Source organism: Rhinopithecus bieti, unplaced genomic scaffold, assembly GCF_001698545.2.
Source record: "Rhinopithecus bieti isolate Rb0 unplaced genomic scaffold, ASM169854v2 scaffold_2439, whole genome shotgun sequence".
NCBI lineage: Eukaryota > Metazoa > Chordata > Mammalia > Primates > Cercopithecidae > Rhinopithecus > Rhinopithecus bieti.
In genome coordinates this window covers 179971-194610 of record NW_016804232.1, presented here as the reverse complement: position 1 = coordinate 194610, position 14640 = coordinate 179971, and the positions used below count along the sequence as shown (strand labels likewise).

At 35.3% G+C, this 14640-nt stretch overlaps 1 protein-coding gene across 3 annotated transcripts in view; it reads left to right on the top strand.

The window, feature by feature from the left end:
• AMPH (amphiphysin) overlaps window positions 1-14640 on the top strand; it is a 256655-nt gene that overhangs the window by 146199 nt on the left and 95816 nt on the right. For all 3 annotated transcript variants that reach the window (XM_017867370.1, XM_017867369.1, XM_017867368.1), the window contains exons 6-7: window positions 10303-10410; window positions 11827-11912. In XM_017867370.1, coding sequence (XP_017722859.1) covers window positions 10303-10410; window positions 11827-11912 — 194 coding nt within the window. The remainder of the gene's footprint in view (window positions 1-10302; window positions 10411-11826; window positions 11913-14640) is intronic.

Sequence of the window (14640 nt, the reverse complement as noted above, 5' to 3'; positions counted from 1 at the left end):
CAATTTTTGCCTTGGGATTTGTAGTGTTTGTGGAGCAAACCGTCTCACAATAGTAAACACTTAAGAGTACTGCTTATTGCATTGCAATTTATTTTCAATATTATTTTATTTTATTTATATTTTTTACTTTATTGCAGTAAGAACATTTAACATGAGATCTACCCTTTAACAGATTTTGAACTGCACAATACAGTATTGTTACTGTTCATCTTACATAACTGAAATTTTATACCCGTTAATTAGCAGCTCTCGTTTTCCAACTCTCTCTAGCCCTTGGCAACCATCATTCTATGTATTGTTTGCTTCTCTGAGGTTGTTTGTAGGTCTTTGGATAAATGTCTGTTCTAGTCCATTGCCCTTTCTTAAGTCAGCTTATTAGTGTTTTTTCTATTGAGCTCTAGGTGTTCCTTTGTATATTTTGGAAATTAACTCCACATCAAACATGTGATTTCAGATCTTTTCTCCCTTTCCATAGCTTGCATTTTACTCTTCATTGTTTATTTTGCTGAGCAGAAGCTTTTTACTTTGATGTAGTTCCTCTTGTCTATTTTGTTTTGTTGCCTGTCTTTTTGGTGTCAAGTCCAAGAAACCATTGCTAACACCAATGTCTATTCTAAAACATCTTCATTTAGAAAATGAAGCCTTTCCCCCTCAGCTTTTCTTCTGGGAGTTTTACAGTTTCCGATCTTACAGTTCAGGTCTTTAATCCATTTTAAGTTGCTTTTTGTGTATGGTATAAGATAAAGGTCCAATTTAATTTTTTGTCATGTAAATATCCAGTTTTCCCAGCAACATTTATTGAGGAGACTGCCTGTTCCCAGTTGTGTATTCTTGGCACCCTTTCTGAAGATCAGTTTACTGAATATTTGTGGATTTACTTCTGGGCTTTATATTCTGTTCCAGAAGTCTATATAACTGTCTTTATGCCAGGACAATGCTGTTTTAATTACTGAGATCTGTAACAAATTTTGAAATAAGAAGTGTAATGCCTCTAGCTTTGTCTTTCTTCTTCAAAGTTGTTTTGGCTATTTGGGATCTTTTGTGCTTCCATGTGAATTTTAGAATTTTTAAAAAAACTTTCTGTTAACAATTCTATTAAGATTTTGATAGGGATTACATTCAATCTGTAGATCACTTTGGGTAGTATGGGCACTTTGACAATAGGAAGTCTTTCAGTCTGTGCATCCGGGATGCCATTACATTTGTTTGTGCCTTCTTTATTTAATCAATATTTTATAGTTCTCAGTGTACAAATCATTTCACTTCCACAGTTAGGTTTATTCTTAAGTATTTATCTTGGATGCTATTGTAATTGGTATTGCTCTCCTAACTTCTTTGTCAGTTTGTTACTAGTGTATAGAAAGGCAACTAATAATTTTTTAAATTATACTTTAAGTTCTGGGATACATGTGCAGAACGTGCAGGTTTGTTACATAGGTATACATGTGCCGTGGTGGTTTGCTGCAGCCATCAACATGTCATCTATATCAGGTATTTCTCCTAATGCTATCCCTCCCCTAGCCCCCCATCTCCCAACAGGCCCCAGTGTGTGATGTTCCACTCTGTGTCCATGTTTTCACTGTTCAGCTCCCACTTATGAGTGAGAACATGTGGTGTTTGGTTTTCCGTTCCTGTGTTAGTTTGCTGAGAATGTTGGTTTCTAGCTTCATCCATGTCCCTGCAAAGGACGTGAACTCATCCTTTTATGGCTGCATAGTCTTCCATGGTGTATATGTGCCACATTTTCTTTAACCAGTTTATCATTGATGGGCATTTGGGTTGGTTCCAAGTCTTTGCTGTTGTGAATAGTACTGCAGTAAACATACATGTGTGTGTGTCTTTATAGTAGAATGATTTATAATCCTTTGGGTATACACCCAGTAATAGGATTGCTGGGCCAAATGTTCTTTCTGGTTCCAAATCCTTGAGGAATTTCCACACTGTCTTCCAGAATGATTGAACTAATTTACACTCACACCAACAGTGTAAAAATGTTCCTATTTCTCCACATACTCTTCAGCATCTGTTGTTTTCTGACTTTTTACTGATCGCTATTCTAACTGGCATTAGATGGTATCTCATTGTGGTTTTGATTTGCATGTCTCTAATGACCAGTGATGATGAGCTTTTTTTCATTTGTTTGTTGGCCACATAAATGTCTTCTTTTGAGAAGTGTCTGTTCATAGCCTTTGCCTACTTTTTGATGTTTGTTTTTTTCTTGTAAATTTGTTTAAGTTCTTTGTAGATTCTCGATATTAGCCCTTTGTCAGATGGATAGATTGCAAAAATTTTCTCCCATTCTGTAGGTTGCCTGTTCACTCTGATGATAGTTTCTTTTGCTGTGCTGAAGCTCTTTAGTTTAATTAGATCTCATTCATCAATTTTGGTTTTTGTTGCAATTGCTTTTGGTGTTTTAGTCATGCAGTCTTTGCCCATACCTATGTTCTGAATGGTATTNGCCTTTGCCTACTTTTGATGTTTGTTTTTTTCTTGTAAATTTGTTTAAGTTCTTTGTAGATTCTCGATATTAGCCCTTTGTCAGATGGATAGATTGCAAAATTTTCTCCCATTCTGTAGGTTGCCTGTTCACTCTGATGATAGTTTCTTTTGCTGTGCTGAAGCTCTTTAGTTTAATTAGATCTCATTCATCAATTTTGGTTTTTGTTGCAATTGCTTTTGGTGTTTTAGTCATGCAGTCTTTGCCCATACCTATGTTCTGAATGGTATTGCATAGGTTTTCTTCTAGGGTTTTAATAGTTTTAGGTCTTACATTTAAGTCTTTAATCCATCTTGAGTTAATTTTTGTATAAGGTGTAAGGAAGGGGTCCAGTTTAAGTTTTCTGCATATAGCTAGCAAGTTTTCCCAACACTATTTACTAAATAGGGAGTCCTTTCCTCATTGCTTGTTTTTGTCATATTTGTCCAAGATCAGATGGTTGTAGATGTGTGGCGTTATTTCTGAGGCCTCTGTTCTGTTCCATTGGTCTATATATCTGTTTTGGTTACAGTAACCATGTAGTGTAGTTTGAAGTCAGTACCATGCTGTTTTGGTTACAGTAACCTTGTAGTGTAGTTTGAAGTCAGGTAGTATGATGAAAGGCAACTAATTACTTAATGTAGATTTTGTATCCGGAAACTTTTCTTATTTGTTTACTAGTTCTGGCAGTTTTTTTGTGGAGCCTTTAGGGTTTTCCATGTAGAACATCACAGTATCTGCCAACAGGTACAATTTTACTTCTTGCTTTCCAATTTGGATGAATTGTATTTCTCTTTCTTGCCTAATTTTTTTCAATTGAAAAGAAATGGTGAGAGTGGGCATCCTTGTCTTGTTTCTGATGTCAGTGGAAAGTTTTCAGTTTTTTCTATTGAACATGATGCTAACTGTAAGTTTTTCATATATGGCCTTTGATATGTTGGGGTAATTTCCCTTCATTTCTAGTTTGCTGAGCATTTTATCATGAGAGGGTAATGAATTTTATCAAATGCATTTTCTACATCTATTGAAAGGATTATGCAATTCTTATCTTTCATTATATTGATGTGGTGTATCACATTAATTGATTTTCATATGTTAAACTGTTCTTGCATCCCAGGAATGAATCCTACTTGGTCATGATGTATGATCCTTTTGATCTGCTGTTGAATTCAGTTTGCTAGTATTTTGCAGTGCTTTTTTGCATCTGTGTTAATCATGATATTGGTCTGCAGTTTTCTTTTCTTGTGGTGTCTTTGTCTGACTTTGATATCAGGGCCTCAGACAATGAGTTTTGAAGTGTTCTCTTCCTTGCGATCTTTTTGGAAGAGCTTGAGAATGATCGGCATTAATTCTTTTAAATTTTGGTAGAATTTGCCAATGAAGCCATCTGGTCTTGGTTTTGTTGTTGTTGGGAGGTATTTGGTTGCCTATTAAATCTCCTTACTACTTAAAGATGTGTTCAAGCCTTCCATTTATTCATGATTCAGCCTTTGTAGGTTGTATGTATCTAGTAATCTGTCTCATCTATATTATTCAGTTTGCCAGTATGTACTGTTCATATTAGTCTCTTAAACTTTTTATTTCTATGGCATCAGTTGTAATGTATCACCTTTTATTTCTGATTATATTTATTTGATTCTTCTATCTTATTTAATTTAGATAAAAGTTTGTTAAATTTGTTTATCTGCTCAAAAAAAAAAACTTGTAGTTACCTTGATTTTCCTATTGTTTTCTAATCTTTATTTCACTTATTTCCACTCTAATCTTTATCTTTCCTTTTCTTTTGACAATTTGGAGTTTCATTTGTTCTTTTTCTAGTTCCTTGATATGTAGAGTTAGGTTGTTTATTTGAAATCTTTCCTTTTAATGTATGCATTTATCACTAAAACTTTCCACTTAGTACTGCTTTTGCCACTACTTGTTTTTGTTTACATTTGTGCTGAGATACTTTTAATATCCATTTTGATAGCTTTTGGACCCATTGGTTGTTCAAAATTGTGTTGTTTAATTTCCAAACATGTGTGAGTTTTTCAGTTTTCTTTCTGCTATTGATTTCTAGTTTTATTTTATTGTGTTTGGAAAAGATACCTGGTATGATTTCAGTCTTATTAAATTTGTTAAGACTTGTTTTGTGACCCAGCATACTTTCCATACTGAAGCATCTTCCTTGTGCAACTTAAGAGTATGTGTATTCTGCTGTTGTTGTTTTGAATATTCTGTATATGTCTGTTAGGTCCATTTGATCTATAGTGTTGTTCAGGTCCACTGTTTCTTTGTTGATATTCTGTCTATAATTGAAATTGTAATCGAAATTGTGGTTCTGTCTGTAATTGAAAGTGGAGTATTAAGGTTTTGTATTATTATCATATTGCTATCTGTTTCTTTCTTCAGTTTGTCAATGTTTGTTTTATATATATAGGTGCTTTATATTTATAATTGCTATATCTTCCTGAGGGATTGACCTTTTTATCATTACATGGCCTTCTGTTTCTCTTGTGACAGTTTTGGAATTAAGGTTTATTTTGTCTGATAAGGACAACCATCCCTAGTCTTTTCTGGTTACCATTTGCCTGGAATATCTTTTTCCATCTCTTTACTTTCAGTCTATGTGTGTCCTGTAATCTAAAGTGAGTCTCTTGTGGACAACAAATAGTTGGATCTTTTTTTAAATTTAAATTCATTTAGCCACTCTATGTCTTTTGACTGGGAATTTAATCAACTTACATTTGAAGTAATTATTAGTAGGAAAGCATTTACTGTTACAAATTTGTTCATTGTTTTCTGTTTGTCTTATTATTTGTTTGTTCCTCTTTTCCTCTCTTGTTAATTTCTTTTGTATTTTGTTGTTTCTTTGTATTGATATGCTTTGATTTTTTTCTCTTTTACTTTTGTGTACCTTCCATATGTATTTTGTGGTTATGATAGAATTTAGATAAAATATTTTATAATTATTACAGTCTATTTTAAGCTAAGAACTAAATTAACATCAATCACCCCTAAAAACTCTACACACTTATTTTCACTACATGTATACTTTATATTGTCAAAATTTGCATATATTTATATTGTGTTTTCATAAATATATTTTTTAGTTATAGTTATGCTTAGCATTTTTGTCTTTTTGACTTTTATACTAGAATTGAAAGTGATTCACCCATCACTGTTACGGTAATACAGTATTCTGTATTTGTCTATATATTTACATTTACCAACAAATATTATACTTTCTTATGCTATTGTTTGCTGTTTAGTGTCCTTTAATTTCATGTTAAAGAAATCTGTTTAGCATTCTTTACAAGGTAGGCCTAATGGTGATGACCTCCTTCAGCTTTGGTTTGTCTAGCTCTGTCTTTGTCTCTTTAAGAATACAAGAAACAAGTACTCTTGTTTCACAACTTTTTCTTTCTTTCATCACTTTAAATATGTCATCTGACTCCCTTCTTGCCTGCTTCTGCTAAAAGTCCATTAATAGTATTACAGAGATTCCCTTGTATGTGAGCAAGTCACTTTTCTCTTGTTGTTTTGAAATTCCATATTTGTAATTGACAATAGAAATAATGTGTCTCTGTGTAGACTTTTAGGGGTTCATTTCATTTGGAGTTTTTGGGCTTCCTGAATTTGAATGAACATTTTCTTTCCCAGTCTTGGGAAGTTTTCAGTCATTATTTCTTTCAATAGCTTTATGATTATTTTTTTCTTCTCCTTCTGGGATTCCCATAGTGCATAAGTTGGTCCATGTAATGGTGTCCCATAAATCCCTTAAGCGTTTTTCACTATTTTTCATTTGTTTTCTTTTGTTCCTCTGACCAAATGATTCTTAATGACCTGTCTGAGTTTATTGATCCTCTTTTCTGCTTGATCTAATATTCTCTTGAACTCCCCTCCCCAGTGAATTTTCAGTTCACTTATTGTATTTTTCAGTTCTATCATTTCTGTTTGATATTTTCTATATTGCTTTGTTTAATTTCTCACTTTGTGTATACATTATTATCCTGATCTGAGTGACAGTTACTTTGAATTCTCTGTCAGGCACATCATATATCTCCATTTCATTAGGGTTGATATTTGTAAATTTATTTTGTTTCTTTGTTTGATACATATTTCCCTGTTTTTAAAGTTACCTTGGTTCTCTATGTTGGTATCTTCACATTAGACAAAACAGCCACCTCTTTTAATCTTTGTGGACTATCTCCATATAGGAGAAGACCTTCACCAATCATCCCAGTCATAGATTTTAGAAGCCTCTCAAACTTTTGACTATTCTGATTGCTTTCTTTGTTCTTAGCAACCCCTAGGCATCTAGAGAATCCTGGGTCATTTCAGTGCTCTGAGACAAGCAAGATTCATTTTCTTTGGAAGCCATTTTCTTGGGAAGCCCACAAAAGTTGTATCATTGGATGCTTAACTCTTTCCCTGCATAGATAGAAGCAGGGACCTTGGTGTTTTTTACTGAGGGGAGGGGCTGTGGCAACTAGTTGTATAGTAGGCCGTACTACCTAGAAGTGTGTTTTTATTTGTTTGTTTATTTCCTTCTGCTTGCTCTACACTGAGCCAGGGAGAGGAGCTATGGCAAGTGCCTGCATGCATGTTCAAACCTCTGTTTATTCTCTGTAGACCCAGGGACTAGTGTATGCTGGACCTGTCAGCTATTCAAGACAGGCAAGTAGAAGACACTCCCTTGGGTAGAAGTCAGAAAAGTTGGGATGCTAGATGTTCAGTCCTACTTATTCACTCTTCACTGAGAAGCAGGGAGCTGGAGGTTCCCTCTTGATTATATGGCACTGTGCTAGGGATAGCAAGAAAGTATCTCCCCTTTTCCTGCTTGTTTCAATGTGGCTGGATTTGCACTTGCCAAGGGTTCAGGAGCCATTCAACTAGTTTCTGGTGTCTCACAAACAAAAAATTGATTCATGTGTTGGTGTTAAATCTGTATGTTTGTGGGGAAGGAGAGTCCAGGGCTTCCTATTCTTCCCTCTTGCTACCATCACCTTTATTGCATGGTAATTTAATCTCCTTAAAAGCAATACTTAAGAAATCAGACAAGGTTACGGAAAAATTGTATTCTAGTACCTGAAAATTCCAAAGCAGCTTACAACTTGTTCAAATTATTCGTACGATATATGTTCATAGTGTGACTTAGCTAAGCAAATAAAGGCTGTGTGACTGACTAGAGAAGCAAACATCTGAAAGTTTTTTGAGTTTCAGGAGCTAAAGGTTAGTATCATTAATAAAATTGGAAGATCTTAATTATTGTACTGTATTTAGAAATTGGCCTCACTGTCTAGGAGCGTGTAATTTCAGAATACAAGCACATTCAGAATTACATTTATCGAAACACAGAAAGATTAAAATAAAATTATGACAGATTATGTTGGCTGGTCTTCTCAGTTTATTCCACGTCAGAAAGATGAAGAGCTCATTACAACTTTTCCTTGAGTAATTAGTTTTTTGGGGTCATCATTCACTTTTGTAAGATATTTTCACTGGGTGTGGAATTCTGAGTTGGCAGATTTCTTTTAACTTTTATTTTTTAGTACTGTAAATATATCATCCAATGTGTTCTGGCTTGCATGGTTTCTGAAGATTAGCAACCTGTAATTTTACCTTTTATTTTATGTTTTTCTTTTATTCTTGATGTTAAGCAGTTTGACTATGATGTATTTAGATGTGTATTGTTTGGTATTTTTCCTTTTTGGGATTCTCTGAGTTTCTTGGATCTATACTTGCATGTCTTCATTATTTAAAAAAATTTTCCGCCATTATCTCTTGAAATATTGCTTCTTATTCTCTCATCTCTTTTTGAGACTTCAGTTATATTGTGTTAGAGCATTTTATATTGCACTGTAGGTCTTAGATGCTCAATTCTCTCTTTTTTTCTTCAATTCTTTCCTTTTTGTGTTTTAATGGAAATAATTTATTGTGACCTGTCTTCAAGTACACTATTTATTTCCTCAGCTTTTTCAAGTTTAGTGATGGGCCCACTGAATCAATTTTTCCTCTCTGATAACACTTTTAAAATTTCTAGTGTTTCAATTTGATTTCTATTTGACCATTAAAAGTTTCTATATCTCTTCTGAAATTCCCCATCTGATTATCTTTGTTGTTGACTTTTTCAAACTAGATACTTTAACATATTAGTCATACTCATTTTAAAATTCCCGTTTGTTACTTCCAACATCTGGGTCATGTCTGAGTCTGTCTCTGTTGTTTGCTTTATCTTTTCTCATGGGTTGTTTTTTCTGTTTGTTTGCTTTTGTGTATTTTGTAATTTTTTATTGAATGCCAGACATCATGTATGGGATAGTGGATACTGAAATCATATTTATGTCTGAAAATTGGCCAGCCTTTTTATCAGGCCGTTAATATGACAGTTGGAATCATTAATCAGGACCTGAGCTGGATTGGGGCTTTATTTTTGCTATTGTTACTTCAGTGCATCACAGCTTTCAAATTCCTCCAGATTTAGACTGCTAATGCCTTGTACTTATATTTTAACGTCTGTAATATTTTCAAATTCTTAGGTTGAAGCCTGATTTTGGGGCCCTTAGGTCCTGGAGGGTTTTTCTCAGTGTGGCTGCTGCTTATTAGATTTTAGTTGTCTTTGTATGCATATATTGCAGAAGGGGTCTCTCTCCTTGCACTGTCCTCCTCCAGTGGTAGGCCACTATTGCTTGTTTTTTAGTGTTATAGCTTCTAGTGGAGTTAGGGCTTTTGGGTTTTTTGTTTTGTTTTGTTTTATTTGTTTGTTTTAAATCCTTTCCCGGCCTTGTTTTAGGCAAAGTCAGCCTCATATCTGTGGTTGGATTTGAGCAAGTTTCCTTCCCTGCCCAAGTTGGAACAGTCCACTCCTTCCTAGGCCCAAGGAGTCAGGTCTTGGGCCTAGGAAGCTTTTATGCCCCTTGAGACTTTTTCTTTTACCCTTTTGCCTACAACAATTATTTTTGCCTAAAGTCTAGAGGTCAGAAGGCTCTCCATCTCTACCGGAGCCACATTGGTTTTGCTTTGACTGCTCCCCCAGAAGCAGTAGATCTTTGCTTGCACCTGTGGGTAGAAGGGTTTGGTGCCCCCTCCTCAAGCAGCTTAACGCTTGTTGTTGTTGTTGTTGTTAAGTGGAAATGTTCCATAGAAATGAGCAGAGCTTTATGCCTATCCCCTAGCAGCCATATGTCACCTCATTTGCATCCACACTTCAAGGGAATGTCTTGTTCTCAGACTTTCTCATGGCTTCCAATGTTGACCCATGGGAAAGGGCTTGCCCATTAGCACAATCTGTGCCTTTGGCCCTGTGTCTTTGGCCACCAGTTATTCCAAATGACACATTAGTCTAAGGGATTTAATGAACAAAGTATTGAGAATCACTTGTAGGAAAAGAGATTTCTTAGGAAGTAAATCTGTTTTTATAGAACTGCTGTTGGTGTGAGTGTTATTAGAATTATAAAACCAAATCTAACATAGTTTTCCACTATCTTCAGAATACAACATTTAAAGATTTAGACTAGAGAATAATGAAGAGTATAGTTTTGCCTTCTCTCCCTGACCAATTCTGGATTTTTTTCTGGTCGTTGACTGCAAACTGCCCTCAGCTGCTCATGATTATCCTAATTATTATCAAAAGGGAAGATATTTATCTAATGGCTTCCACACAAAGGATTGGAGGCGTTCATCTGATTTTCAGGGGTCACTTAGCTAGTGAAACTCCAGCTCTTCTTGATCTCCAGTCAAGATCCTCAGCAGCTCTGGACAAGGAAAGCATTTTGGCACCTGGCTGTCAAAGGGAGACTCTATGTCCATGCTTCTTTCTTAGTGAGTGCATTTCCTGTTGACAGAATCGCATCGCCAAGCGCAGCAGGAAGCTGGTGGACTACGACAGTGCCCGCCACCATCTGGAAGCTCTGCAGAGCTCCAAGAGGAAGGATGAGAGTCGAATCTCTAAGGTAGGGATTGAGCCCATGGTCAATACCACTCTCCATATTTTATGACCTGTTGCAGCTTTGCTTTTTAAAATTAAGTGTTTCCTCTGTAAAAGGAGATTGGAAACTGAACAGAATTTAAACTGAAACATAGTGCTTTTTATTATTTTTAATGGAATAAGGCTTTTCATTATATTGTACAGTTCATATGGGGGACACTGACTCACACATTTTGATCAGAATGAACTTTGACCTACAATGTTGCAGGATCAAAGAAAGTAGTGTGTCCGCACTTCCTTAGGTACTTGTGGTCCACACTAAGTGCTGAAATGCAGATGCAGATGGGACACCAAGCTGAAATTTTCAGAGGTGACTTTTGATTGTCTGAGAGTACAGACGTGTGGATTTGCATAAAACTAATTTTCTGTTAGAAAAGTTTTTATAGTAGCTTTCACCATGTATATCAGCAAGTTACAGATGCCGACTAACTGAACTCATCTCCTAAGTACACCCTCTTCTTCCAGTTTTGCCTTTTCCTATATGCCTACACACAGCTGTCTGAATGGTCTTTCTACATCAAGATATGTTTCTCACTGCTTAAATATTTTAATGGTTTCTATTACCTGTACGAAAAATGCTAAATTTCTTAGTACAGCATAGAAGACCCTCACAATTTGGCTGTAACTCACCTGTCCATCCTGATCAACTTTCAAGTCTCCTTTCCCCTCCTCGCCTTCTTCCATAAACATACCATGAGCCAGAGCTACACAACAGTTTCTGAGCAGTTCACAATAATAAATGCCCTTCATGAGAGGCCTCCTAGATACCAGGCACCCTGTTCAACACTTCATCTACATTAACTTTCCTTAATACTCAAAACAACCTGTGAGGTACACAGTAGTAAAGCAGTCTGATAAGTTCACATGGTAAGCTAGAATTCCTTTTCAAGGCATTCCACCTTTATGTATTGTAATGTCTTTCCTACCCCCTCCTTTAGCAAACATTTTCTGATTCTTTAGGATTCAGCACCACCTTCCACATAGCATGCTCTATAACACATTGTAAGTCCCTTTTGTAAATACATCCTGTAATGTAATTATTTAGAGTTTCCACTAGACCGGGAATTTGCTGGGGATGCATTCATGTTCAGTATCCATAGCAGAGCTGTCTACATGGCAGGCAACTAACACATTTTTGTAGAATAAATGATTCAGCCAGAAACTGCAAGAGCAACCACTGTAATCAATTCAGTTTCCAGTTTTAGAGATTCTTAGTGTTTCCTGTTTAATTGAAAAACAAGGATATGCTTTTAACCAAATACTCTCCTTCTCAAAATGTTTCCAAGATGCCATAAAACTATTCTTCTTTTATATTAAACGATGCTGTTGTGTATAGAAATGGTCTTTCTTAGTGTAAACACATGTTATGTTTCATTCCTAGGCAGAAGAAGAATTTCAGAAAGCACAGAAAGTGTTTGAAGAGTTTAATGTTGACTTACAAGAAGAGTTACCATCATTATGGTCAAGGTATAAATATTTCTTTACAGGTTGCACATGTTCCTTTTAGAAATTCAAGGCCAGTGAATATCCCTTATCTTGTCTTTATTTTTGCTGTGATACTTCAGCACTGTCCAGTGGAAGTGTTCTTTATCTGTACTTTCCAGTATGGTAGCTACTTGTCACTAGTGGCTGTTGATCACTTGGAATATGGCTGGGATTAAAAAGGAGGAACTAAATTTTAAACTTAATTTATTTTGTTTTAATTTATTTATATGTAAATAACCACCTATGGCTAGTAGCTGCCGTATAGGATGACACAATTTTAGACCTCGATCAATTTCTTAAATGGAGACCTAAATCTCAATTAGAGGCATTAGGAAGACTGTCCCTCATCTTGAAACTTACAATAATGTCCTTTCAGTTCTTGGAGGAACTTCCTTTATTCCAAGAGCTCATCTAGTCATCTGGCTTAGATGGTAAGGCTCTACTTTCAGCCCTGACTTTTAAATCTGAACTATATTCGTATTTTGAGCACCAGATACTCTTATTTACACATTACTCTGAATTTCTCGTGGAATTAAGTGCATTTTTAAATAGTTGTTCTGTTTTTCCTACTCAGTGGTAGAACAAAGAAGTTGTTGGATGAAATAGAACCTTATGATCCTCAGTCTCTATCAGCATCCTCATGCTCCTACCCCAAATTAGCCAGAATTGTACTTAAAATAATGCCATGTTATTTTAAATCAGGTCCTCTATTTCTAACTTCCAGCTAGATGGGTTTGCCTCGAAAGCCTTCCTATATGCAAATTCTAGAGCTTCTATTTACCCGCCAAAATTGTAAGCATTTTGAGGGTCTGTACTAGAGTTTGCCCATTTTGAGTTCATCTCTAGTGTTTTAATTTTGCCAATAAAAGGTATGCAGTGTTTCTCGCTGAACTACTGAAATACCTGTATGAAATTTTGGCTAGTTTCTACCTCAATGTCCGGCCATCACCCCAAGTCCAACATGCGAAATTATGTCATTGTTCATCTGAATTTACTCATTCTCTCTACATCTGCATTTCTTTCTTTTTGTGTGTGTGTGTCATTATTTCTGGGCTCCCAAGCTTCAAAGCTTTGGAATTGTTACCTCCAGGAAACGAAAGAGCCATCAAAATAAACAATCCATCATTTTTTGGTGTGGGCCTCTGGATCGCCCTCCCTTTCTCTCGTCCCACTGTCCACACCCTAACCCTCGTCATCCTGTTGTGGATTATGATAGTAGTCTTGCCTTTACATTTCTTTCTTTGACCTCTTCCTGTACACCTTTTCTTTCAGAAGCTCCACCTTGACATCTCTGTGGCCTGCTTAGGACCTCACTGTATGTGCCTAAAGAAGACCTCTTCTCTCCTCCAGAGAGGATTTAAACAACCTGAATGTATACAACTTTTAGGGATAGAGATAAAACAAATATCTATTTATGATTTGAATTTATTTAGTTATTCGCATTTATTTAAAATCAAAAATTATATGATGCCATGGCTTTTAAAAAAATACAGATATTACTTTTTTGCTTTAACATTTCATGGAATACTTTTATTCAATCTTTACATATATCTTTAGCATCAGTGTTTTTGTCCTCACTTAAGATACTCATCACCTCAACTAGTAGTTCTCTAGAGCTTATCTTCACCTTCAACAGATATTTAGTTCCAAACATAAGTTGCCATTTACATACAATTAAGACAGTTATTCTTTTTATTTCCCCAGTAAAGGAATTCTTATGATTTCTAATGTAATTGCCTAATTGCTTTTTACACTGATATTCAAAAAGACTTGGATACCACAGTGTTCAAGGCTTTCAATTATGAGATAATACCGTGGGAAATTGCCAGTGCCAATTATGAAACTTTGGGGAAATTGCCAGAATTTTCAAGAGACAGATATTTATTATTTGCCTTAATATGTATTGGGTATATAACTAAGATTTTTCTAGTGAGCTCTACTACATCCAAAACTAGCATTGATGTTATTTCAGTCTTTTGTGCCCTTCTTAAATTGTATTTGGTTATTCAAAGTAAAGTAATTTTTGGAGTGTCTTGTAGCATGAAAGACTTAGTAGGGACTTAAAAACAAAGGGAATATCTGAGGGATAATTTTGGAAAGAAGCCTTTCCCCTTTTCTGGTCATACACAGTATAAATGTTTCAATGCTTTTGAAATCAATCTAATGTCTCACTCTGGCACTTAGGAAATAACATCAGTCAAAACTAGTTTTTCAATCCAGATCCTGCCTTTTGATCAAAACCTGACTTAAGACTTCCTTTCTATGTAGCATACTTCTTGATGAAATCCAGATTACTCAACCATAATAATTGTGTGCATTGTTTGTGCTGTATACAAAAGATCATTTTTTGTAATACTTTGTATTTGCTAGGTGTCATTTTACATACTTTACATACATAACCTCTAATCATTACAATTACAGATCTCTCCATTTCACAGATGAGAAGCTAAAGATCATATTCATTAAATACCTTGCCTAAGATTGTTAAGCTTGTAAATCCTAAAGGTAGTATTTAAAAACACTTTGGTGTTTTGTTTTGTTTTCCTGTAAATCCTGCTGCTTTCTTTTTTAATTAATTTTTTTTTATTATACTTTAAGTTCTAGGGTACATGTGCATAACGTGCAGGTTTGTTACATATGTATACTTGTGCCATGTTGGTGTGCTGCACCCATCAACTCGTCAGCACCCATCAATTCATCATTTATATCA